The sequence below is a fragment of the Scatophagus argus genome, chromosome 3 (genome assembly GCF_020382885.2).
Source record: "Scatophagus argus isolate fScaArg1 chromosome 3, fScaArg1.pri, whole genome shotgun sequence".
Classification (NCBI taxonomy): domain Eukaryota; kingdom Metazoa; phylum Chordata; class Actinopteri; family Scatophagidae; genus Scatophagus; species Scatophagus argus.
The window spans coordinates 20,441,813-20,465,626 of record NC_058495.1 but is presented as its reverse complement, the minus strand read 5'-3'; the positions used below and the strand labels follow the sequence as shown (position 1 = coordinate 20,465,626).

The 23,814-nt window shown below is 42.4% G+C and overlaps 3 protein-coding genes across 4 annotated transcripts; 1 reads left to right on the top strand and 2 right to left on the bottom strand.

Annotated features, from left to right (window-relative positions):
* The first annotated feature begins 1,232 nt into the window (after positions 1 to 1,232).
* On the top strand, positions 1,233 to 6,444 carry si:dkey-202e22.2 (netrin-4). Of its 2 annotated transcripts, none has more exons than XM_046384586.1 (10): positions 1,233 to 1,555; positions 2,949 to 3,430; positions 3,525 to 3,845; positions 4,028 to 4,154; positions 4,470 to 4,658; positions 4,923 to 5,139; positions 5,265 to 5,392; positions 5,539 to 5,607; positions 5,747 to 5,917; positions 6,085 to 6,444. In XM_046384586.1, exons 2-10 carry the CDS (start codon positions 3,113 to 3,115, stop codon positions 6,219 to 6,221), a joined length of 1,677 nt encoding a protein of 558 aa, XP_046240542.1. In that variant the 5' UTR covers positions 1,233 to 1,555; positions 2,949 to 3,112; the 3' UTR covers positions 6,222 to 6,444. The 2 variants fall into 2 exon arrangements, with proteins under 2 accessions (XP_046240542.1, XP_046240541.1); XM_046384585.1 differs by lacking the exon at positions 1,233 to 1,555 and adding an exon at positions 1,667 to 2,385.
* A 523-nt stretch (positions 6,445 to 6,967) lies between these two features.
* Positions 6,968 to 8,945, bottom strand: chchd4a (coiled-coil-helix-coiled-coil-helix domain containing 4a). The gene is made up of 3 exons (XM_046384588.1): positions 8,758 to 8,945; positions 8,179 to 8,277; positions 6,968 to 8,063 (listed from the first exon to the last, which is right to left on the bottom strand). The coding sequence occupies exons 1-3, from the start codon at positions 8,777 to 8,779 to the stop codon at positions 7,687 to 7,689; spliced, it is 498 nt and encodes a 165-aa protein (XP_046240544.1). The 5' UTR covers positions 8,780 to 8,945; the 3' UTR covers positions 6,968 to 7,686.
* A 1,041-nt stretch (positions 8,946 to 9,986) lies between these two features.
* On the bottom strand, positions 9,987 to 14,902 carry LOC124056786 (protein transport protein Sec61 subunit alpha-like 1). Its single transcript, XM_046384587.1, has 12 exons — positions 14,602 to 14,902; positions 13,648 to 13,715; positions 13,483 to 13,548; positions 13,301 to 13,379; positions 12,946 to 13,077; positions 12,654 to 12,763; positions 12,178 to 12,331; positions 11,922 to 12,082; positions 11,613 to 11,810; positions 11,260 to 11,451; positions 11,094 to 11,170; positions 9,987 to 10,981 (listed from the first exon to the last, which is right to left on the bottom strand). The coding sequence occupies exons 1-12, from the start codon at positions 14,606 to 14,608 to the stop codon at positions 10,795 to 10,797; spliced, it is 1,431 nt and encodes a 476-aa protein (XP_046240543.1). The 5' UTR covers positions 14,609 to 14,902; the 3' UTR covers positions 9,987 to 10,794.
* Between the last annotated feature and the right edge of the window lie 8,912 nt (positions 14,903 to 23,814).

The following is a 23,814-nucleotide window of genomic DNA, read 5'->3' as shown; positions in this document are numbered from 1 at the left end:
ACATATTTGGGACTGTGGTGTACTGTTGTTTATCCACTCTGTTATGCTCTAAACAAGTATTTTATTGGATGTGGGCAGCTCTGCATTCCTATATCACTGAAAAGTACCCTTAATTACAATTGAGTCAATTAAGAAGTCAATGTGTTTTGCATTTTGAAGCCAAAATGAGCAACAAAACATAGTGAAACAGCTGCTCTTAAATTGGTTTATGGCTCTGCTGCAAAACGTGACCTCAAACCTCAGTGACTTTCATTTACTGAAACCTGCAGTTTTGCAGAAATCAATCACAAAGAGTATGAAATTCCCCCAGAACCACCTTAATTAGGTAAATAAAGGCAACCACAGCTGGGCCACTATGATAATTTGTTTTAAGGAGGAATCCTTAAATTAACAGGTCTTCCCAACCAGCAAGCTGTGAAAAAATGTGAATCTCATTTGTCCCACTGAGACAGAACTGACTCTAAATCAGTCAAAAGCAGTCAGAAACTATCTCTGTATGCCACTGACATTATCACAGCTAATCCCTCATAAACAGTATTACCCTAATCTCCTATAAAGCTATTCTTAGCATATACTGCGCCACTGCAGGGAGACGAAAGGAGAAACTGTGAGATGAGAGAAGATGGAGAGCCAATGAGGTTTCATTGTGTGGAGGCCTGCCAGACTCTATAGATGGTGTCAAAGAGTGGAAAGCAGGAGGACAGAGAGATGAAAGGAAAGACCAGTGAGGGGTGAACAAAGGCAAATGTATAGCAGATATAGATGGAGTTATGAGTTGAGAGACTGTGGAAAAGGGGTATAAACTTTAATAGTAAGATACAGTTACAATGTAAAGTCAATGCAGATGGACGAATGTCAGATTAATAAAGACCCATGACTGGGGCACAATGATGTGAGTAACCATCATTTTTTTTCTGCCAGTACAAACAAAAGACACACACTGGCTTCATATGTCATTCCATGGTGATTCTGTTTTGGGGCCAAAGTTCTGGGGAAAGCGAGCAGGCATGTCTGTAAACAATGTGCTTGTGCTTAAAGACATTTACAGAAACTAATCCAATTTTGTGTGTCTTCTCCAATTTTCTGAGCCTCCTGTATTTTGAAACTGAGTCGTAAAATTGAAGCGACATGGTGTTTATTCTTCCAAGGGCGGGTATACATCAGGCTCATAAAGGGACCTGACGTGTGTGATTACAAAGAATTTAAAAAAGAAGGACTGCCATGTGTCAGACCATGTGTTTATTATCCAGTGTTATAATGAAGAAAGGCACAGGGATATATCCATGCAGTCAGGCAGACAGGTTTTTGTCCAAGTCCTTTACATGAAACTCCAAGCTGTCAGTTTCTTTCGGTGTCACATAATGCGCCATCAAGCTGCAAATAACCGCACTGGGGACTATTTTTGTCGCCCTTCTCAGGTTTCTTCCTGCTCGACTTCAAAGAGACCTGTAACATGGAATTACTGCAGCTGAAAAACAGGGGTGCAGAAGCAGATAAACTAATTTCCTCGCCTTATTACGAGGCCCTGGTTAATGGAGGGACCTGGTTTAAGCTGGTATGTGTGGTGCGCCTGGTTCACATTAACTGCGGGGACGAGCCCGTGCGACTCGCAAATCTGTCCTCCCCCCTGCGCACGATCTGTTGCAGAATGAAAATGTGGAGACAAATGCTCCACGTCAATCCAGGGAAGTTCTGCTCCAGTGTTGTTGTTTCGGTACGACGTCCTCACGATGCGTGTGTGTGCGTATTTATGTGGAAGGGGAGGACCGTGGATAAATAGAGCTCACAGTCATCTCCTGTGCGTAAACGCGTAGAGCGCTGGACCTGGCTGCGACACGAAGCCTTCGGGTTGGCTGTGAATTAATGGAAACATTTACATGAATTAATTAGCATAGAAAAAAAAAGATCATTTTTCATTTTCATCGTTTAGGCTAAAACACCGAGATAGTTTTCATTGCGCAAAATGGATGAAGATAAACGGCTATTAAATGGAAATAAGTGACATTTGTCAAATGTGGACGTTCATTCTTGGACTAACGGAAGATTCATATTTTGCTGTACAGTCTGTCAGAGAGATGCCTTAGCTGTTTCTGAGGATGCTTTGAACTTTATCAAGGATTTTTCTTTTAAAGTGTTCCGTGGAGGACATCAGAAAAACACTCCTCGAGCTTTGCGCATTGCGTAGTCGTCAAAGAAATGCGCTTGTCCGCTGGATAGGCTCCGCATAATGTCGGGACTAATCTCTACTGGAAAGTGTCTATCGCACCATGAATGTTATAAACACAACAGAAACAAGGAGAGTGCTTAGCATGCCCGGGAAACGTCGACATGAAATGCTGGTGGCGCTCTGTGGGCTGTTTTGGGTTGTGGCGAGGAGCGGAGCAGGTGAGGTGCACCATCATCTCCGCTACTGTTGCTGCTGCTTCTCTGAATCAGTTGCGTCATTGTGGTTAAACATGCCTTCTCGTTTTTCCCCTCGTGGACGGGCTATGTTTATGATTGGGCAGACAGTTATGGTAACTCAGTTGCGTTATACGTCCGTGAAATTGAAGACTTAATGATGTCTTGCATATTCGTTTGCAGATGACGTTTTATTTGATTGTATTTTGCTGTCCTGAAAGTAAAGGCGATACCCTTTGCTGATACATTTACAAGGGTTGCTGCCACTGTTCCTTTTCATTAAATGTAACCTGAGAATAAAAATGCTGTTCAAAGGGAAAGGAGTGGGATTGTATGTCACATCAGACTGAGCAGCACAGTGGCACAATGGTCAGGCAAATAAAATATTCATAGAAAACCCAGTGAGGAGGGCTTTGGTTTTGTCCAGTGCTGGAAAGTGCTTGATGTTTTCTTTGTAGGCTTTTCTGTCACTAGATGAAAATCTAAAAGCACTGATATTATCTTAAAACACAAGGCTCTAACTGACTCTCCATCGCCCTCTGTGTCAGTTTCCAGATGTGTGGACCATGCCTGTAGTCCACCCATTGGGAACCTGGCTAGTGGCAGGACCCTCCTCACCCTCTCGAGCTGCTGTGGGAGCAGCTCCGGCCCCTGCCTCCATCCTCCTGTGGCTCCCGACCTCTGCCCAGAGGACACCCACCCATATGCTCACATGACTGATGACCCCTTTTTGCATCCTGATACCTGGTGGGCATCAGGTGCAGGCACTGCAATTCAAGAGCAGGAGGATGAGATCTGGTTGGACCTGGAAACACAGTTCTGTCTGTCCCATGTGGTTCTGGTGTTTAGGTCACCTCGACCTGCTGCCATGGCCATCGAACGCTCAGCTGACTTTGGAAAGACCTGGGAAGTTCTTAAGCTCTTTTCAAAAAATTGCAGCTTGGAGTTTGGTTTGCCTGATGAATTTAATCAGCCAGGCTCTTTGTGCACATCCCGTTACACCAGTGCTACACCCTGCACTGGAGGGGAGGTAAGAGATTATGTTTAAAAATACAACTTATTATATTTTAGCAGATTCACAATGTTTGATTCAACGTTGATTAATGCTCTGCTGCTCCTCCAAGGTGATATTACGGACACTAGACCCCAGCAGTGCCAAAAAACTGGACCTTTACAGTCCGGAGGCCCTCGCTCGCCTCACCCTCACCAACCTCAGGATCAGACTGCTAAAAGCTCAGACCTGTCCGACACCTTTAAATCCCCCTGCAGAACAATCAAGCCCCACAGCGTCGGTTCTGACCTCCACATCCACCTCAGAAAGCCCTGCCTCAGCTCCTTATGCTATTTATACATTACTGGCCAGAGGGACCTGCCTGTGCCATGGACACGCTGAGCATTGCGTAACACACAACAGCAGCCGGAACACAAGACAGGACAGTGACATGGTGAGTGGCTTTTCCTGTCATTGCTAATCAGACCATCAGAGACAGAGTGTCTGTCAGTTTTTTGCTTGGGCTTGTAAATAGCTTGATTTGCTCTTTACACCACTTGCCTGGATCTACACAGCAGGGTCTTTAATGGTTGCTAATGTAGCTGAAGTAACTGAGCAGCCCCAGATGTCTTCCAGGTGTCTGGCAGGTGTCTGTGTACCCACCACACAACAGGAGATCACTGTGAGAAGTGTGCTCCGCTCTACAACGATCGTCCCTGGAGACCTGCCAACAGCAGCAGTGGGGAATCCAACCCATGCCAGAGTAAGGGACCGGCAGGAGGACTTCATGACTGTTAGATCAGTCCAAACTTCATGTTGCCAATAAAAAATACTGTAGATGAGAGCTTTCAAATGTGCAGGGATTGGCAGAGGAGATATATTGATATATATTGACCACACTACACATGGAGATTTTGTAGACTGAACAAAAATCTAAGATTCTGTAAGATTCTGTAAGATTCCATTCTCTAAGATTCGTAAGATTCTGTAGTCACCCAAGTTCCTACCTTCATGTCCTCACTTTGCCTCTTTCTCGTCTCTCTGGTTGCGATGGCATCACACACCTCTGTGACCTCAGAGTGCCAGTGCCACGGTCATGCAGATAGCTGTCACTTCTCTCAGCGGGCATGGCTCGCCTCCGGTGGCACCAGTGGTGGCGTTTGTGATGACTGCAGACACAACACCGTCGGGCGCAGGTGCCAGCGCTGTCGCCACGGGTACCACCGGCACCCATCCCAGCCACTCACCTCTCCCCACGTCTGCACACGTGAGAGACACAGAATGTGGAAGGGGGAGGTGTGGGACTAGTTTATGTGTTTTTAACCAAACAGAAAAGCTAAATAAAGAAGCATTCATGACTGATTGGATTTTATGGAGGCTTGTGAATAAAGTTAAGCAGTGCCATTATGTCATACGTCATGTCATATCTACTGGTACACGTTTGTAAAGTTACAATTTGACAATTAATGAAGAGGTAAAACTTGAAGGTTTCTGCAACGTACAGAAATTGATCTGTGTCTCTGTTTCTCAGGCTGCTGGTGTGATCCACGGGGCTCTTTGCCCCCGCGTCCTGGAGAGGAAGGACCCTGGTGCCACCCTAGAAGCGGGCAGTGCCACTGCAAACCTGGTGCAGGGGGCATAGGCTGTAGCCACTGCCTGCCCGGCTACTGGGGTTTTGGAGAGGAGGGCTGTAAATCATGTGCCTGCCCCCACAGCTGTGATCCAACCACGGGGCAGTGTTTGGACAGGTTGGCCACATGAATAAGTCGCAGCCAAGTTCTTTAGACATACACATGGAAGCTAAAACTGAACTCAGTGTGCATAATTGTTAAGAATGATCCTTGACCTGATGGATTCACATCTACTTTTGCAGCCACTCAAATAATCAGGTGTTCAATGTGCCCATTGGTGGAAAGATTCCTGATCTGGATCACATGTTCACAATTGAAGAAGAGGCACAGTGGTCGAAGGAGCTTGCAGTCTCTGCTCTGCATTACACAGGTGAGTGATTGAACAACTTTGAATTAGTGCTGTGTTGCCCATTTACTGTGACGTCCAACTGCATTACAAGGCTTTAAACTTAGATTCTTACACTGTAATTATGTTGCCTAAAGTGGACTGGACATTAACTAAGTGCCTGTACACAGGAAAGTGTAGCTGTAAGGAGAAAAAGCTGAGAAGTGTGTCTGACTTCTGTAAGACCAAACATGACTACGGTAAGAAAAAAAAGCTGCAATTTCCAGTTGTTAAAAAATTGATTGACAAATTGAAATGATTATTTAAAGTATAGACTACTTTGGCAGGTGTTTCTGATTGCCTTCAGAGTCTGTGGTCTTTCTGTGTTTCCCATGACAGTAATCAAGGCCAGTGTGCTGTCTGCTCATGACAAAGGCAGCCACGCAGAAGTGCAGGTCAAAGTTCGCAAGGTCCTTCAATCAGGCCGAGTGGCGCTCTCCTTGGGGACCATCAGCATCTATCCCCTGTCCTGGACCAGCCGTGGCTGCACATGTCCTATTCTAAACCCAGGCAAGTTCAAAACATGAGATTAAAAAATTTGAATATGATTGTTTTCTGGAAGAGGTTTTTAGTGTTAAATGATGAATACTCAAGCTGACCAAACGGTGACACAAAAGCTAAAAAGCATCACTTTGAGATTCAAAATTAGGTTTAAAATGTTTGACCTTTTTCACCAGGTATGGAGTACCTGCTAGCAGGCCCCGAGGAGGCTGGGACAGGCCGTCTGCTGGTCACCATGCAGAGTGTGGTGGTCCCATGGACACCAAGGCTAGGTCTAGTTATATCAGAGGGCCTGAGGAATGGATGCCCATGAACTACACTTCAGAGGATTTCACAAGGAAATTTATGAGACAGTGGACAATTCAGAAAGGGGACTGAAAGCCACTGGACAACCCGCTGCGTCATGCGTGGGGAAATTATACGAGAGTCATACTCATTATTGGTAAAGGCACGCACAATAAGTGGGTGTGCAAGCATAAAATAAAGACTGAGATGAATGATTGTGTAGTCACATTGAATAAACTGTGCCTTTCATAGAGGCTTTATACAAGATTTATTTTTCACCACAATGAATGCTGACGACCAGTTTGATTTTGGATCCAGTTAAAGCTGGTAAAAAAAAACAAAAAAAAAAAATCTGAGAGCTGACTTTGAGTTTTAGTTCTTGCATTTCAGACTTGGTATAAATGTTAAATATAATACATTTTGAAAATTAATCCTCTATGATTTGGATCCAGTAAAATGTTATGAAACTCTAAAGTCTGTAAAATATGACAGTGTGGTTCCGTCTTATACACTCACATTTTCCTCAACTTGAATGTAAGCAATTTCATTTTTTAATTTAATTTTCTCACATAAAACTCGTCAAATTTTCAATGTGCAAAAAAAAAAAAAAAACGTGTTTTGACTTGAAGACAACATAAAGAAAATGTGAATGTGAGACTGTTTAACAATCATTTTAATATGGACAGTTTTTTGAGAAAAAACCCATCAAGTCTTTCAAGGCCTGAATGACACTGAAAAGTGTCCACAGCATTAAACCAGAGACTGCAGGCAGTGTTAGGACAACAAGACATTTATGCAGCGACAGTTAAATGTGACAATACTTTGTTCAGACAGAGCCAACTAACAAAAGTGATGACCTTTCTTCATACAGCATCAGATAAAGATGGAGATCAGTTTCTCTGCAGTTTCTCCAAGATGTCAACAAACAGTGAAAAATGTGTTACCATCAATGTATTGTTCACTGAACAGAAGCACTAACAATAGTGTTGTTTATTTCTAAACAATAATCTGTGTTTTGGTCTTTCAAATGATGGAAAGAAAAAAGATTTAATAGTTAAAGAGCTAAAACTGAGTCAAGATTTCTATTTTTTTGTCAAAATTTCTAAGATTCTGTCCAATGTAAATGATGAAACATAAAAGAGATAAGTTCAGGGCTAAGTGATATTCCTGACCAGCTGACATAAACATTACAACACACATGATTGCCAACAAAAAGCTCTCCGGTTTGACATGAGAACACACAAATTCCTACTGCATGTAAAGTGAGTCTTACAGCTAACGTCTCTGCAGCAGATAACTTGGCCCGTTGTCATTAAATTATATTAAGCCTATACTTTTGTATTACATTTCTCTGTATTCACAAAGTCCTTGCCCATGAGAGTGAGAGCTATGTCAGTAAAGCCTTTATGCAGGCTTTGACAGCTCCTCATGGATTCACTTATACTGGTCAGTGTTGCACTCAGAGAACCAGAGCCTGGACGGCATGACTGAGCTTAGCTGGCAGTCTGGTTGCCTGTAGGTGACGTGCTGTCAGATGAGACTGTGGTCTCAGGGGTCGAAGTGGCTGGGATAGAGTCAGTTTCAGGGGGCAAGGCAGAGCCCTCAGTCGGGGCGGCGGAGACAGAACCAGAGTCAGAATCTGCTTGGGAGGAGATCTCGTTATCTTCCTCCTGAGGATACAGCTCAGGGTACCTCTGCATGCACTCCTGCATGTTACGGAAGTGGTCGATGCACTCGGAGCCCTTCACCTCCTCTTTACTGTAGTGGAAACAGGAAAAAGCCTCTTTAAATTGAGAGCCACATGGTCCACTGGCCATCCCGCCCAGGCATGGGCAGTTCCAGTTGATGTCTCCATTTGGCAGGATCAAACCTGAAGAAAGGGAAAACCAGACCCGACAGAAGCAGGTCAACAGAGCTCCTTCGAGAGGTAAAGAATGTTTGAAAGTTGGGTCTACCTTTTCCCCCACAAAGACTTAGTGACTAACCCTGTTCCTCATAAGGATCGTCTGGGTCCTCTGCAATGAGCTCAGCGTTGCTGGGTGTCTCATGGTCCTCCTTCGTCACAAATATAATGCGATCTTTACCTTAAATTACAAAAAAAAAACAAAGGAGAAAAACGTGAATTACACTAAAATCTCGATGAGAAAATCTGGTTCTGGTTAATATGTATAACACTAATTTACTCCCATTGCTGCTTGTAACGTGCAGCTGTACTCTCTGCTTGGCAGTGACCCCTGGGGGCGCACTGTATGAGCCGACCTGCTCTGACGTAAAGTAGCACTGACAGCGTCTCCACAGCTAACATTAGCCGATTGACCGCGCTACCAATTTTTGACTTAATAAAGGTGTCGAAAATGCTGCAGCTACCACTATATTCAGTCACCATCATGCCATACGCTATTATATACCTTTACTTACTATTGCTGGAGCACCTAGTCGCGTAGGTAACCTAAAAGTAATCTGCGCAAGTTAACGCAGTTTCTACAAAGTTAGCATAGCATGGTGGCCACTGCGGTGACATTGATCTGCCATGGAGAGAAAATGAATGAAAGGTCGGAAATTACCCTCCTGCCTGCAGTAAGACATGTCTGCCGGTGTTTTTGTCCGTTGACCTTTGTCCGCTGTGGTAAAAGATGACCAGCGTGAGAGAAATTACTCAATAACGGCAAGGATTTCATTTGACAAGCTACCCGGCGTCCAATAGTCTGTCAGCCCCTCTAATCGGTCCACATGGGGGCGCATGGTAATGACGTCACTCCTTTCTTTTCTTTTTTTTCTTCCAGAATCAGAATAAGAATCAGTTTTACTGGGATGTATGTTTACATACACACCGTATTTGTATTGGCATAAGGTGCAAATATAAAATATGAATATAGAATCAGAATTTTATATAAACAATAAAAAAATAAATCAAGATGAATATCATAACAGCTTTGAAAATGGAACTTTTCAGTTTAACTTGAGTAGAAGTTACACATTTATACATATATCTAAGTTTACAAACTGATCATATAAATAAACAGTAATTTCCTGTTTTAATTTTGATTTGCCTTCCACCCATTCACCAGTTCAGGAGATGTGGGGTTTTTCTTTGTCTTTTGGGAGGTGATTCATTTCTGTGGCGCTAGTGGGCACAACAAACTACAGGTGATAAACACTGACTGTAATTGTCAGTGGTGATAATTAAAGAAAAGAATTTTCACTTCACAAGTCTAACTTCTGGGCACAAAATGTTGGCTTCAGGTTCTACACAGTGAAGCTCAAACATTCATCTGTAGGAACATGAAGGAAAAACACTTTTGACTGGAGGGGAACTTTAAAAATTGTATGTATTGTACGTACGTACTGTATCCATAAAGACACCATCTCATAACTTGCTGACTTGGAGACTTACACTTTCAGAGGATAGGTAACTGGACTTGTGATTGGTCTTGAAGACATTTCTTGTGCCGTATTTATTTCACTTTTCGTTGTCAAATGAAAGTCCTTTAAATCAATATTTCTACATACAGACTGACTGTAACGTGAGAAGGCTGGTGGTAGCCGTGTTTTGTGAAGTCTCCCCTGACAGATTTGTACTAGTTAATACAAGTTAATCTTAAACCTGAGATACAGTGACCTCTACTGGAAGTTAAGTGATCAGCACAAGTGAAAGCAACTAAACTGAACCTTAGCTAAGACAAGTAATGTCTTAGCTGTGTCTGTGGTTATTTGATCCCCAAATCCTGCCTATCTAGACTATCCTGTATCCACCACCGAACAGACAAGGACAAAACACAACAAAACAAGTCTGTTGGAAAAAAAATCCTGTGTTTTTAATAACACAATTATGTCTCTTACATAAAGTAAAAACCAAAATGAAACCATTTTTGTCCCTATCAAACCCACCCTCATCCCGACCATCTCGGCAGTATTGTGCAGCAGATCAGTCTTGGAATAAAAGACAACACACACAAAGTTTCCTTTGAGGACACAGAGACAGAGGACAAACACTGTGCCCCACATAAGACCAGAGTGAACATAAACATAATCCATCATTTAAAACATCAAAATAAAATGTAAATAAAAACCACCAACAGCTTGTCTGAGATTATCAGAAATCTTGTCAGGAGTACAAGCGTATTTTATTTATACTCCACTTTGACATCCTATGATAGGCCACTGCAAACCTCAAGCATGACCGCTACCTGTGATGAACATGACATGGCTTTCTTTCAACTCCCTCTAAATGTCCAGGCACTGTGCTTTCAGCTTGAAATGAGCACTAACATGTTGTCGCTGTCTTCGTGTTCCTTGAACAATGCTGCAATGAACAATGCCTGAGGTAAGCCAAAGACAGCACCTCACACTTGTGTGCTTTTAGGTATTCTTTGGCTGATAAGACAGTCATTGGGGACTTAGGCAGCCTGCAAAGAGATGGGTGATAGCTACTGGTGTAAAAGGACTGAAGAGACACAATACTATGCGCAACCCTGGGAGTAACTCAAAACAGTTTTCTCAGCATTGACGTGCTAGAGATGTCTGGTGGAAAACAAAGGTGGTAACAAAATGATTAGAGGTGGATATTCTGTGTCTGATGTGTGTCAGAAGGTTGGTATTTTCTAGAAGAGCAGTGCTCCCATGCTGCCCACTTCGCTCTGCTCCTTCACAAAGATTTCAAAGTACTGGTAGATGATGGTCACAGCCAAGAGGATTCCTGTACCCGAACCAATGGCACCCAGGAAGTCAGCCATGACTGACAGCCCTCCTATACAGAGGCCACCAAAGGCAGCAGCTGTGGGGATGTACCTGCGAATGGTAAATCTATTGTAAGTACACAGATATTCCGGGAGACAAAATCCCTTATGCTGCAAGTAAGCAACATGAAAACTGAGAATCGGCTTGCAAGGTTTCTTTGTACCTGTTGAGCTCATGCACCATAGAGGTCTCTCTGTGTCCCCTCATTACCATCTGCTGCTCCTTCAGCTGCTTCGCCACCTGAGGCAGACAAGGTGGGATATGCAAGATGCTTTCATGTGTGACCGAGAAAAAGCAAGTTGCAAATTTGAGTATGAAAGGGAACTTACATCTTTGGCAGAGGATCCTGACACCTCAATCCAGGTCTTGGAGAAGAAGGCGCAGGAGCCGAGCATGAAGACAATGTAGATAACAGCATGAACCGGGTCATCCAGAACAGAACCAAATGACTCCGGAGGAGAAAGGTAGTAGCACAGACCACCCACAGGATAGGCCCGAGCAGGTCCGCCACTTGTGGTGTCCTAAACAAAAAAGATATTTTAGAAAGATGCAGCATCTCTACTGACAGAACTTCTTTACCAAAATAACAAAAGGACCCCCTAATATAATCTCCTGGTCTTTAAACAAGTGACAAAATTGAAACCCGATGTGCTGGAGGTAAGGCACCCGACATATTACTTACAGACCAGGTTCCCAAGAGGTTGACAAGGAAGTTGCCGCTGAAACGTGTTGAGAGCATCTGAGAAATGACGTACAGATTGGAGACCAGGGCAGACTGCAGGATGATGGGAATGTTGGATGTGTAGAACAGTTTGATGGGGTAGGTGTTGTACTGTCCACGGTAGCGCGCCGACTTGATGGGAAGGTCTACCCTGAAGCCCTGGTGAGGTAGCAAATATCAGTAAGCTGATAGTTGTTTCAAAACATGTAGTCCAAATCCATCAAAGCAGGGAAGAAACTGGACCGTATGTAGATGACGTTACCAGCTCACCTGGAAGTATATGACCACTGCAAACACAAAGACGGTGGCGATGAGGTTCATGAGGTTAGGCAGGTTTTGTCTGTAGAAGGCCTCTCTCAGGGCTCGCACCTTGTCTGTGCGGGTGGCCAGGAGATGAAACAGAGCAATGATGGCTCCCTCAAACTCAGTACCTGTGATAAATAACAGGAGTCACTAGGTTAGCCATAATAATTCAGATAGCGATTCCTAATTTGCTTTAAAATGTGCTTGTTCCCAGTACCCATACCTCTGCCAGTGTTGACAGTGGTGGGGCTGAAGGCCTTCCAGACGATTGTCTCACAGATGTTGGTTGCGATGAAGAGAGAGATACCCGAGCCCAGACCATAGCCCTTCTGGAGCAGCTCATCCAGCAGCAAGACAATCAGACCTGCAACAAACAGCTGAAAAAACAGGCAGGACGTTTGTGTTGAGCCGAATCAGGCAGACCAGTTGTCCCAAACAGCTACGTATGACAAAACATTATGACAATCACAACAACCCAGTGAGGGTATGGATTTTCTGATATCTACTACTGATTTCATGAAGGGAGATTACTTTTGATTTGATCTGCTTACCATAAAAAAAGAAACAAATGTAATGGAAAACATATATTGCGGACGAGCTAGTGTGTGTTTCATGCAATACATGACTGAAGACACTGTTTCCAAATACACACATTTCCATAGTTTAGGCTACAAAAAAGCAGTGGGAGTTTTCATTAACCTGGATGATGATGAGCAAGCATATCCCAGCACCCATCTCTGAAGGGTCTCCATACATGCCAGTCATAACATATACAATGGCCTGTCCAATAGTGATGATCATTCCAAACACTGCAAAAGACAGAAAAAAATGATGTAATTGGCAGTCTTGCAGAGGCAGTGACAACTGCTGTAACTGAAAACTGAACAATGTGCTGTGTCGGAAATCTTAAAATAAAAAAAAAAATCTTCACAGTATTTAAAGGTACGTGACAACATCTAAAAATAGCAAATGCAGTGAGTAGAAGACCTACATTTCTGAGCTCCATTGAAGAGGGCTCTGTCCTTTGGAGTGTCTCCCACTTCAATGATCTTGGCACCAGCCAGCAGCTGCATGATAAGGCCTGAGGTGACAATGGGTGAGATGCCCAGCTCCATCAGAGTACCTGGAGGGCAAAAAAGGGAGTAGTGTTAGTGTTACTATTAGCATCAGTTTGCACAAGTACCTGAAACAGTGCATAAGGTCCTAAGACTGCTGACCTTTGACTTATCACCTGTGATAATGAGATTATGTCATAACTGATAACAACGGAATTACACTGTTTTTCCTTGTTTGAGCTACACAAGGCATAAATGATTAGGTCCATGTAACATGCACATTTCAAGCACCTCTGTTGGAAGCCAGGATTACTCTCATCCAGTAGAAGGGATCTGCGGAATCTGACGACATGATGCCAAAGAGAGGAATCTGAATTCGAAAGAGAGAAAAAACAGTGTCACTAACTGCTGTCACCAAAAACAGAACCTGTAGGTTGGCTGTCATGGAGGTTTCCTCATCAACAGATACTAACCTGGCAGCACACCAGAAAGATGAACAGTGTGATGGCAGTCCATAGTACTTTTTCTCTAAACTGAATCTGTGAAACAATGCAGCAGATGTCATTCATATCCATTCATACATGCACAGTAAAGAAATTAACCAGCTTAATAATATGTGTTCAAAGACCCAAACGTACCTTTCTTTCTGGTTTCTGAATTTCAGGTAAGACCGCACAGAACGGCTTGATGACCTCTAAAAATTTAACTGCAGAAAAGAGATCATCAGGTTAAAAGACATAATAATAACAATAATAATAACATTGCATTTGCATCACACCTAACATCAGCAGTTCTCCTGAGTAATATCTTAAGCTCCTGGGTTTTTTAAAGCAGGTTAGCTTAGATGCTACGTCATCACTAACCACCAGCTGAACAGCTGCCAGCGGCGAACCGGCCAAGGCAGCAACAAGCAGAGTACTTTTCTAACAACATAAGGATTTAACATATAATAAAGAGAAGTAAGGCTGAAATTAACTACTCTCCGGTGTGTATTTTTATACCGCTCGTAGCCTCTTTCAGTGCTTAGTCTTGTGTTGGGGAACTGTGTCAATCACCGAGATTGACTTTGACAGCAAGCGGTACATACAGACTCCTGAATTATTTCCTGGTATTAATCGCCCAGTCAATTTGGCGAAATGCAAACCTATTAAAATCAATCACACGCAGAACGCAAAAAGAAACCCCTTTTGATTTTGTCTTTAAAGTGAAACTATCCTAGATGAACAGTTCATACAGCTACCGTCAACTACCATTAGCGCCATGCTAACTAGCGCTGAATCACACAACGAGTGAGCAATCACTCCAAAACGGGAAGCTTTGACGCCTGCATGAAAGACACAGCCGAGATGTTAGAAAGGATCTCTAATTGTGAGACAAATCCGAGTAGCGTCCCCAGCGACACCAATTTTCATAAGAATATGAACTACAAATCAGCTCCCTTCATAAGCTAGCTACAACTTGCCACCTAACCAAGGTTAGCTAATCAGCTTGCCGAGCGAACGCTTTACGCCCATTATTGTTCTACATCAAAACGACAGCGGGTGTTTAAGATCACCGTCAATGCGTTAAAACAAGAGAAAAGTGTCACGTACTCCCCATGGTGTCCTTAGGCCGAGTCCTGCCGTGTTACTGGTACCAGTTTGAGTGCTCAGTGGAGTCAGTGAGGCTCCATCCAGCCTCTCCGTAAGAAAAGAAAGAGCAATAGAGACACGTCACCAGACTAACCGCTAACACACGTCACTTTTCTGAGACACACTCACACGCACACGCGAGACCCGTCATACAGTCTACGGTCACACTGCACAATGCAGGCCGCACACAGTCGTGTCCATCAAGACTCTTTCTTTAACCTGCTTAACACGTCTTGTCAACTCGACAAAACGCACATCAACAACATTTCCTTTAATTGAAACCGTCTGCAGCACAGAGCTCTCCTATCCTCCAGAGGGCGCCACACTCCAGACTCATCGGTAGCTCTCATCTGCATGCAACACACTCTTCCTCTTCCTCCTCCTCCTCCCAGAGAAAGACCTATAAATAAGAGCCATGGATGTATTTCTGTAATATGCCTCAATGCATCAAAAAAACGAGAGACAAGTTTATGCAGAAGACCAGCAGTCTTCTGAAGAGATTTAGTAATCTCATTATACATGTGTTTTAATTATTCTAATGAGTTGTTCTATTTCTCCACTTTTTTTTCCCACCACAGCAGTTTTATTTCAGCTCTCAGACTGTGGGTGCTGCAGCAGTGATAAAACATTTAGATTTGTTCTGGCAGCTATTGAGGAATAATGCAGCTGCACGATCACACCGTCAGCATTCGGTCAATGTCCTAATTTATAACTACTGCTAAGTAATACACCTCCCTCTTCCACTCAGCAGCACCCGCTACTTTTTACTTCTTCCTCGTGATATCTCAGAAGTGAAAGTGTCTTTTGTACTGCACCACATTTCTTTGACATCTATCCAGTATATGTTAAGCTGATGGTATATCTTAACTTGATTTTCACAAGCAAGAAAGCCGCTCAGCAAACCCACACTGTCAGATGTCACCACATGTCAGCGTAAACAGCACACAAGATGAGCCTCAGTCATGAAGTTTCCTCTTCGTTTCATTACATTTGATTTCCTTTTTCTGTAGGATTGCAACAGGATTGAAGGGCACATGTTGCATAAGTGCTCCATCCTCAGTTCTAATAAATTTGGCCCTGACATACTATATATGAAAACTATTTACCACGCAGAGTTTTCACACTGCAGTGTTAAATTTTCTTGTGAACGGATATCAACAGTTTAGGGGACGTTTTCATATTGCAAGCAATCTCACTGTTTTCCTCATTGTATCATCTCATCTCACCACTAGAGCTCAGTGTTGTTCCAGTGTACCGTGTGTGCCTTCTTGTGTCTCTGCAATGTGTACATGTGTGTGTATGTGCATGTGTGTGTGTGTGTGTGTGTGTGTGTGAGAGAGAGAGAGGTTAAGTGGAATTCTATCAGATGAAAACAAAGGAAAATAAATGAGTTTAAATGGCTGAATTAGACTGTGATGAGATGATTTCATCACTTCATTAATGCTGTCACATTGTAGGCCAGTGATTGTTGTATTGAATGCGCTGGTGAGCACGCTTTGTTTGCATTGAGCTGGTGGCACACTTAGCCACTGACCCATAATAGTAAAACAATAGCGTGATGATGACCGGAGCTTTCAGCCAGCTGTACAGAACATCTGATCGGTCTAAAATCCCTGGACCTGTTATTGTGCTATAATCTATCACTAACACACACACACACAGAAATGGAGGCAGTGGAGGGTGGTTGGGAGCCTGCTCATCTGCCCGCAGATAAAGAGATATTTGTTTGTGTGGTTACATAATGACCACGGAGCTGTGAGCTAACACAGAGGTGAGGACAAGCAAATACCACACAGGCCCCCCTCCAGTCACTGCCTATCACAGAGTTTTGAATAGCCGGTTATGTTAAAGATCTTGCGTGCAATTTTCTCTGTCAGTCATAAGGGAGCTGTGGTGGACTCTGGCTTTGATAGGTTAAACAGATGTTATTATAAGTTTGTGGGGAATTTGGCCTGAATGTTTCAATGAAAACTAAGGAATCCAGAATTTGTTATTTAATCTGCTGATCCAAAAAAAGATGACACAGACTAACACACACATGTGCGATCAGTCTCTCGGCGACAGATATTGTGAAATACACTTTGTGGCAACGCACAAATATCTGAAGAAAAATACATACACATAAAACGTGAATGCTGATCTTATTTTTTGAACTTGGTAACGTTTTCCCCTCTGGTACCATTGTTCCTGTGTGTACCTGTGGAGGACACCGTGTCTGTCTGCAATCTTACGTAAACCCACCAGTGTATGAGGGTGCATGCAAACCTCGGGGCATGGAAACATACCCAGCGCCACATTGTTTACATTCTAAATTTGCATAGAGACAAATAACCTGAAGAGGATGTGTTGTGCCTCTGGCTTGGGTGCTTTAAGACCAAACAACCTTGGATTATCTTTCAACATTATCAGCATGAAGTCCTTATGTAATAAAGCAGCAACCTCTAAAGATCTCATTGACTTAAATCATGAAAACTCTCTCTCTCTATATATATATATATAGATGTATATATTATTGTACAACTGATTTGATTTGATTTTTAGTCCCTTCATTAAAAACATGTAGGAAAATGACATAATTTTAGTGCTGTGATAATTTCTTGTTGTTATTACTAGTTACCCTGTTGTTTTGTAAACTGATCAATTCATTGTTTTATCTATAAGATGTCAAAAATCAGGAAAAAAAAACACCACTTCACCATTCACTTACCACAACTTTCCAGTTGTTTAAAGAGAAGTCTTGAAGTTACTGTGGTTCATTTGTCCAGCTGTTTAATTTTTAAATTTAAAAATCTGGAGGAAGCACATGTTTGGCATTTTGTCTTTAAAAATTTAATTTATTATCAAAGTAGTAAATCCTCTGTTGACTGGAATAATTGACTAATTTCTTTGTGCCTGTTGATATTTGGTTTAAGCTTTAGCATATTTCTCTGTAGTCACTGGGCTTAAAGCAGGTGAAGGAGGCTTCACAGAGAAAAGCAAAGCAGTGGTTGAAACATTTGCACTTAAAACTTCGAAAGAACAACAGACTTGAGGTATGACTGCAGCTTAAATTAAACTGGATGACCGCTCCCCCTTGATGACACTACTTTGTTTCTATCAGCGGCTGACTGAGGCTGCTTTATTTAAATGGCTCCTGCAGTATATCAGCATCTCTCTCTCAGTCAAAGCGACGGCACGCCATCACACGCTCCATTTCCACAACGGAAGATATGAAAAGACAAACTCAGTTCGTTACATCCAAACAAATATATATATATTGATCTCCACCCGCACACAGCAGACAGACACAAATGCCTCCATCTAGTGATGTTGTGCACAGTGACACAGACATGAAACACACACACACACACACACACACACACCTGTTGATTTTGGCTAGCCGGTTAATTTGCATCTGTTCCAGATGAGTCAATCTTTTCTTTTCTTTTTTTTCCTCTTATTTTTAGAGATGAGTAAAAGCAAGCGGTGAAGTGTCCCCGCAGGTGTGGAGGCATAAGTGTACACGAGTTTTAGTCAGTCAGTGGGCAGTCTGATCAGCAGATAAAGGATCAAGGATTTTGCTATCAAAAACAAATCAAATATCTGTGTTCTGCTCTCTTCACCTTATTTAACCCTACAGGTCTTTAGGTGGAGGCTAAACTATTAGCAGTGACCACTTTCCTATGTATGTACAGTATGCGAACATACATTTATAGATGCGTGTGCATGTGTGTGCATGTTGTTGTATCAAAGCACCCAGATAATCATGTCACATTCCTGCCCATCAGCGTTCTCAGGCTTACATGAATCCTGAGCTGTTCAACAGATGGTGTAGAGAACTGACACACATGTAAAAACACACATACACACAAATACTATTTATGTATATGAAGAGCTTATATAAACCGACCAATGAGGACGGAGGTGTGTCTGCAACTAGTAGGGGATGGCGGCAGAGATATCAGTGGGTAGGATACAGGGAGCTTCTTTGGATCAGGGAGATCATCTTTGGCTGTGTTATTTGAGTTTCATAATAAATTTCTCGCCTTGTCTGGAACCTGTCTGTCACTGAAACCACGCCAGACTTTTTTGGAAGACACACAGCCAAACTGCTTCACAATGGCTTTATGCATTCACTGTATTTGTCTATTTTTTGACCCTAAACCCAAACTGCTGTAATCCCATCTAATCCAGTTGAGGTCTGGCAGCGTAATGTGATCCAGAGCAACACCCTGGGAATGATTCAAGAAGGCAGAAAGTCTTCCTTCACTTGACCTTCACGGCTGAGCTTGAATAAAAAGAGTTAAGTGTTAATCTACGTGTCCCATGATTCATTAGAGTAATTAGGAGGTCAGTGTAAATGAGTTTGACAGACTGGACCGGCATATCGAGGCCCCCAGGCTAGTTTGAGGCCCAATGCCCGGTCAACAACGTCACTGCCACTGTTATGTAACACTCTAATTACATCTTGGCTCGATTTTGCTTTTCCCCTCTTGCTTTTGCCTTTCCGTGTTTGTGTGATTCTGAGAGCAGCCTCATTTGAAGTTCTTAGAAACAGTTAATTTGACTTTATTTAGTGGTGAAAACCCACAACATGCGGCTCCTGTTAGTACTGGATTACTTGCAGCCTGTGGATCTGTGAGAGAGCATATAGACAAATGAAGACGGGGATTTTAGGAATCGAATAATTTAGGTTGGAATAGATTTATTTCATGATGTTAACTTTCAGTCATAAATAAACATCAGTGTATGTTACATCATAATGTTTGCTTATTTATTTCATGAATCATTCCTGGAAGCAGTTTCTTTTATGATTCCGTTTTTTTAAAATACGTTTTAGACATTTTTTTAATTATATCACACATTTTTTAAATAAATATTTATACAAAAATTATATATTTATACATTTTGGTTGATGACTCGATATTTGGGCTTGAAAGTTCATTCCCAACCACTGGAATGGAAGAATAATTTCTCAGTCCACTCAGTATTAAAAAGTTAAAAAGACAAAATAATTTTTACTCAGGGTCTACTTACTTGCTTTGTTAGGAGCCCCGCATCTCATAAACTTTGTAAGAAAATGACTTAGTTGTCATGGAGTCAGTTTGTCAGTGAATCTCATGAGATGCTCCTGCAAGCCTCAGAGAAAGCCAGTAAGTGGAATTTGAGCCAGGATTGGTTTTAGGCACCTAAGTGGTGTGGCTCTAAGGATCCAATTACAAGTTGGTCATTCCACCACTTTGGTCCAGCCTGAAAATTTTCAGCAACTAAAACACAAAGTTGCTGTGAGCATGTTAGCATGGTGACATTAGGATTTAGCTCAAAGCAGCTCTGCATCTAAGTTCAGCGTCAAAGATCCACTGCCATGACTGTAGCCTCATTGAAAACTCATATCTTTGTCAGTTGTGACAATTTGACCTGATTAGAAGAACCTCAGTGGTTGTTTAATGAGGGCAGCAAATGAGAGCTGAACTTAAATTTAGATCTATTGTACAAAATGAGCAAACAGGGTCTTTGTTAAACACCTTTGAGTATACTGTATGTGTATGCAGATGAAAGGAAACTTGTTTTCCTATGATAATAGGGCTCATGTTGTGTCTTTTGGCTGAGGATGAAGTAATGAAAGTTAGTCATACTTCAATTCAACTTACAATTCTAATTCCTTTATTTGTGTCTGACAGGTCCAGCCTTTGGTCGTCGCAAAGACACTCAAATACAAATCAGGGCAAGGATATAAGAGTGCAGAGAGAGAGATTGGCCCAGCTACAGGTCTGTTTTCAGTTTGACATTTAAGGAACATTTTCTATTTAACAGTGTACACACAAAGAGAACAGGTGACAGGGAATAACCAAGGCAGCACTCAAATGTAGCATCGTGACGGACAGCTGTCAGTGTGTCTGTCTTCTCATCACACCATCTTTACACTTAAGCTATAAGCTCGTCCAAACTGACCTAAAAACCACCTTTGCATACACACTTTACTGGTGGCTGAACTCTAATCAAATCATATATAGATTTTTAAGCAGGTCAGGAGATTAATCCCCTCCACCATCGTCTTAATCACATGAGATTTCTTTTTCCTGCATAATCTGTAGGAGCTGGAACTGCGTTTTCTACATCCAGTCTTTCTGTCTTTCATGGCTCCCTCATTACATTATTGACCCGTTTATGTAACCGCCTCTGCAGAGTTGGTCCCCACTGTGTAAGCTCAATTTAGCACCTGTCAAAACAGGCCCTATTCCTGATTCATGCAGGTCTCACTTTCTGTCTTTATGTTGGCTTGACTCTAACAAAATTTGACAGTTTTCGCTCCTCGTCACTAAATATAAACACCATGTACAACATTGTCTTTATGTCTGTAATGCTCTGCTCATTTTGGCAGTCGTGTTCTACTCAATTAACAATTCTTTTAATCAAATTCCAAGTGTACAAATTGGAGGTACAGAAATAAAGCATTCAGAAAAGGTTTCTCATGTTTTAATGGAGGAGGGTTTTGGTATGACTGGTTGGTGCTGTCTTTTGTAAATAGGGAGAACTGCATAGAATGATGTACCTTGACCACGACAGCGCTGACTGATTTCAACCCCCACTCTGTTTTCACAGCCTGAGGCAACAGCATCCACTGCATGTTTGTACGCTAAATTGTTTGACGGGACAATGGAGCAATTCTCAGGCGGCAGAGAGAGGTTGCAGTGGTGCACGGTTGCTGGAGATCACATGTAGAAGACATCGGGCAGTTAGCCTGCAGACCACAGAGACTGGTTGTGTTCACTGATTTTGCTTTTTAACCAAACACCGTTAATGAAGGGAAGAACTGTGTGATATTGTAGGCCCTGTGTTGATGTGTGAGTGTGTGGGTCTGTAAGCGTGAAAGAAAGAGAGAGAGGATGTGGGCAGGTTTATGCAAGAGGAATTAGCCTTGAATTATGCAGTGCCTATCAGCATTCATGAAAATATTAACACCGTGAGAAAATTAAAAATAGATTCACACAGGGTATGAAACACACACAGCTCCAGCGGCACACACAAACTCTCAAATGCACAACCGAAAACACAAACAACAACAACAACAAAAAGAAAGCTCAGCACACTTTAGTGTGTGTCCTGTCATATCTCCATTTGAGAGGATGTCAAGAACAAGCCCTATAAACATGACATAGCTGAGAGGAAAGTGGAGTTGTGGTAATGAAACACAAATTTGGTTCTCTGCATGCAGAAGAGTGAGACGGGAGAGCTGTGGAACATTTAGCTTGCTTTTCAACAGTGTTGTTCGTGAAAGTGCTTCACAGTTGTTAGATCATCCTCAGTCTGTTGCAGATGATGAGTGAACTGCTGACTGACAAGGAAATGAGTTGATGGTAGTGAAGAAACAAGGAAAATTTATTTTGCATTATGCATCACCATCAAATACAACTAAATGTAGCAGGATGACTTTTGCAATGCAAAGGATTTACTGTTAACCATTAATCATGAAAATGTGTGGTTTGAATAAAAGTGTGCACCAACACTCTACAGTGACTGAGATGATACGATGAATGAACAGAGTAGTGAGTGAGTGTATGTATATATCTATATAGTATCTGTGACCCAAAAAGCTACGACACTATTTTATTCCCAGCAAAGGTTGCTGTTGCCATAGTGATTTTAACCACTGTTATGCAACTGCTCCAATTGCAGTGGCAACCTTCACAAAGCAACGGGCTACGAGGATGTACGTGCACACACGTGTCAAACAGTGGTATGCTAGTACCATGGTACCACATCGCAGCGAATCTGTAGTATGCATGTGGTACAATATACATATGCATGCACACAATATGATGACAGAATGGGATCATTCCGATGTTTCAAAGGAGCCCACTGACCCTGAGGCGGTTACGCAACATCGGCCACCACCCCGCCACCCAACCCTCTCCTCTTCCCAGCAGAGTGGATCTCATCTATCAATCTTTCTATCCCTCTGCAATCACACAGCACACAGAAACATTGCATGCACGTTCTGCCTCAGGACTGACTGTGGCTCTGCAGCTGCTCAATGGCAGTCTATTAAACATAGCAAATAATGTCTGAAAGCTGCGCGTAAATACAGCATGTGCTCATAAATCCCTCTAACCCGGCCCGAACCCATACCCTTAAAGATTAAAGTGTCTGTCTGCTCGGTCGAACCCTTTGCTGGCTCACAGCAAAAGGTTTGACCTTTTATTTTACTGTCCTGAACTGCAACAGGATTACAGGAAAAGCAAGGTGCTAGACTGAGAACAATATGCAGTATATAAAGAGTTTATGTGTTCTCAGTAAACCAATGAGATCATTAAGAAAACTGTTAAATTGGAAGTATCAGGGCACCCAATAACAGAAATATTTCTCCTCATCTACTTCAAATACAAACTTCAAATAAAAAATAAAAGTCAAATGAATACTTTTTCATTTAAATATATCTGCAAAGATTAGTATCCTGTATTTAGTATAAATAAAATGCACTGTGTATATGCAATGTAAATCTTATTACATTACATCTCATTACCTATATAAAATGTGAGGTTTATTTAAACAGATCCAACCATCCATTATCTATCACCAGTTATCCTTTTACAGGCGCACGGAGGACTGGAGTTCATCCCAGCTGACATTAAGCGAGTACATCCTGTGACGTACTGTTCAAACAGAGCTACTCATTACAGCCTGTAAGTCTGTACCATACCTCATGGGCCAATCTATCACGCCCATGTGACAGATGGTGATACGCAGGAGGTCACTATTTTCAGCATTAACTGACACAGGACGTACTCCAGCAAATGTGTGAGGACAAAATCAGGATAAAACAGGCGTGCTGGAATGACATTAAAGTTCTAGTTTAAGAACATAATGAAGAATGCAGCTGTGGGTGAGTACACCAGGCACTTACATTTTGGACAGATTTGTAAACCTGATGATGTGCCCACTGGATGTCTGTGGTCGGTGGTACAGTACATTGCAGGAACAGACACACTGACGTGGTAATGGACCGTGCTCTCTGTTGACACAAGGCACCCCTCACATCACACAGAGCACACTGTCCAACTCTGCTCTGTCTGCCTCAGACTGGTTGGAGATGACCAAGACTAGTTGAGGCAGCTCAGGGTGCAGTCATCCTCCTCCAGCCAGAATAACCTCCCATCTCTGATTTAACATCACTGCAACAGATGAATTCTTCTA

Bases quoted from the DNA above. Each gene is read 5' to 3' on its own strand.
- si:dkey-202e22.2 (XM_046384585.1), top strand. From the start codon at position 2,268: ATGAATGTTATAAACACAACAGAAACAAGGAGAGTGCTTAGCATGCCC. The intron at 5,140-5,264 runs GTTGGCCACATG...CTACTTTTGCAG, and splicing joins ACGGGGCAGTGTTTGGACAG to CCACTCAAATAATCAGGTGT. The intron at 5,608-5,746 runs GTAAGAAAAAAA...TTCCCATGACAG, and splicing joins TAAGACCAAACATGACTACG to TAATCAAGGCCAGTGTGCTG.
- chchd4a (XM_046384588.1), bottom strand. From the start codon at position 8,779: ATGTCTTACTGCAGGCAGGAGG. The intron at 8,278-8,757 runs GTAATTTCCGAC...TTGTAATTTAAG, and splicing joins GTCTTACTGCAGGCAGGAGG to GTAAAGATCGCATTATATTT. The intron at 8,064-8,178 runs GTTAGTCACTAA...CCCTTTCTTCAG, and splicing joins CGATCCTTATGAGGAACAGG to GTTTGATCCTGCCAAATGGA.
- LOC124056786 (XM_046384587.1), bottom strand. The intron at 11,811-11,921 runs GTGAGCTGGTAA...CTACCTCACCAG, and splicing joins CAGTGGTCATATACTTCCAG to GGCTTCAGGGTAGACCTTCC. The intron at 10,982-11,093 runs GTACAAAGAAAC...TACCATTCGCAG, and splicing joins ATGGTGCATGAGCTCAACAG to GTACATCCCCACAGCTGCTG.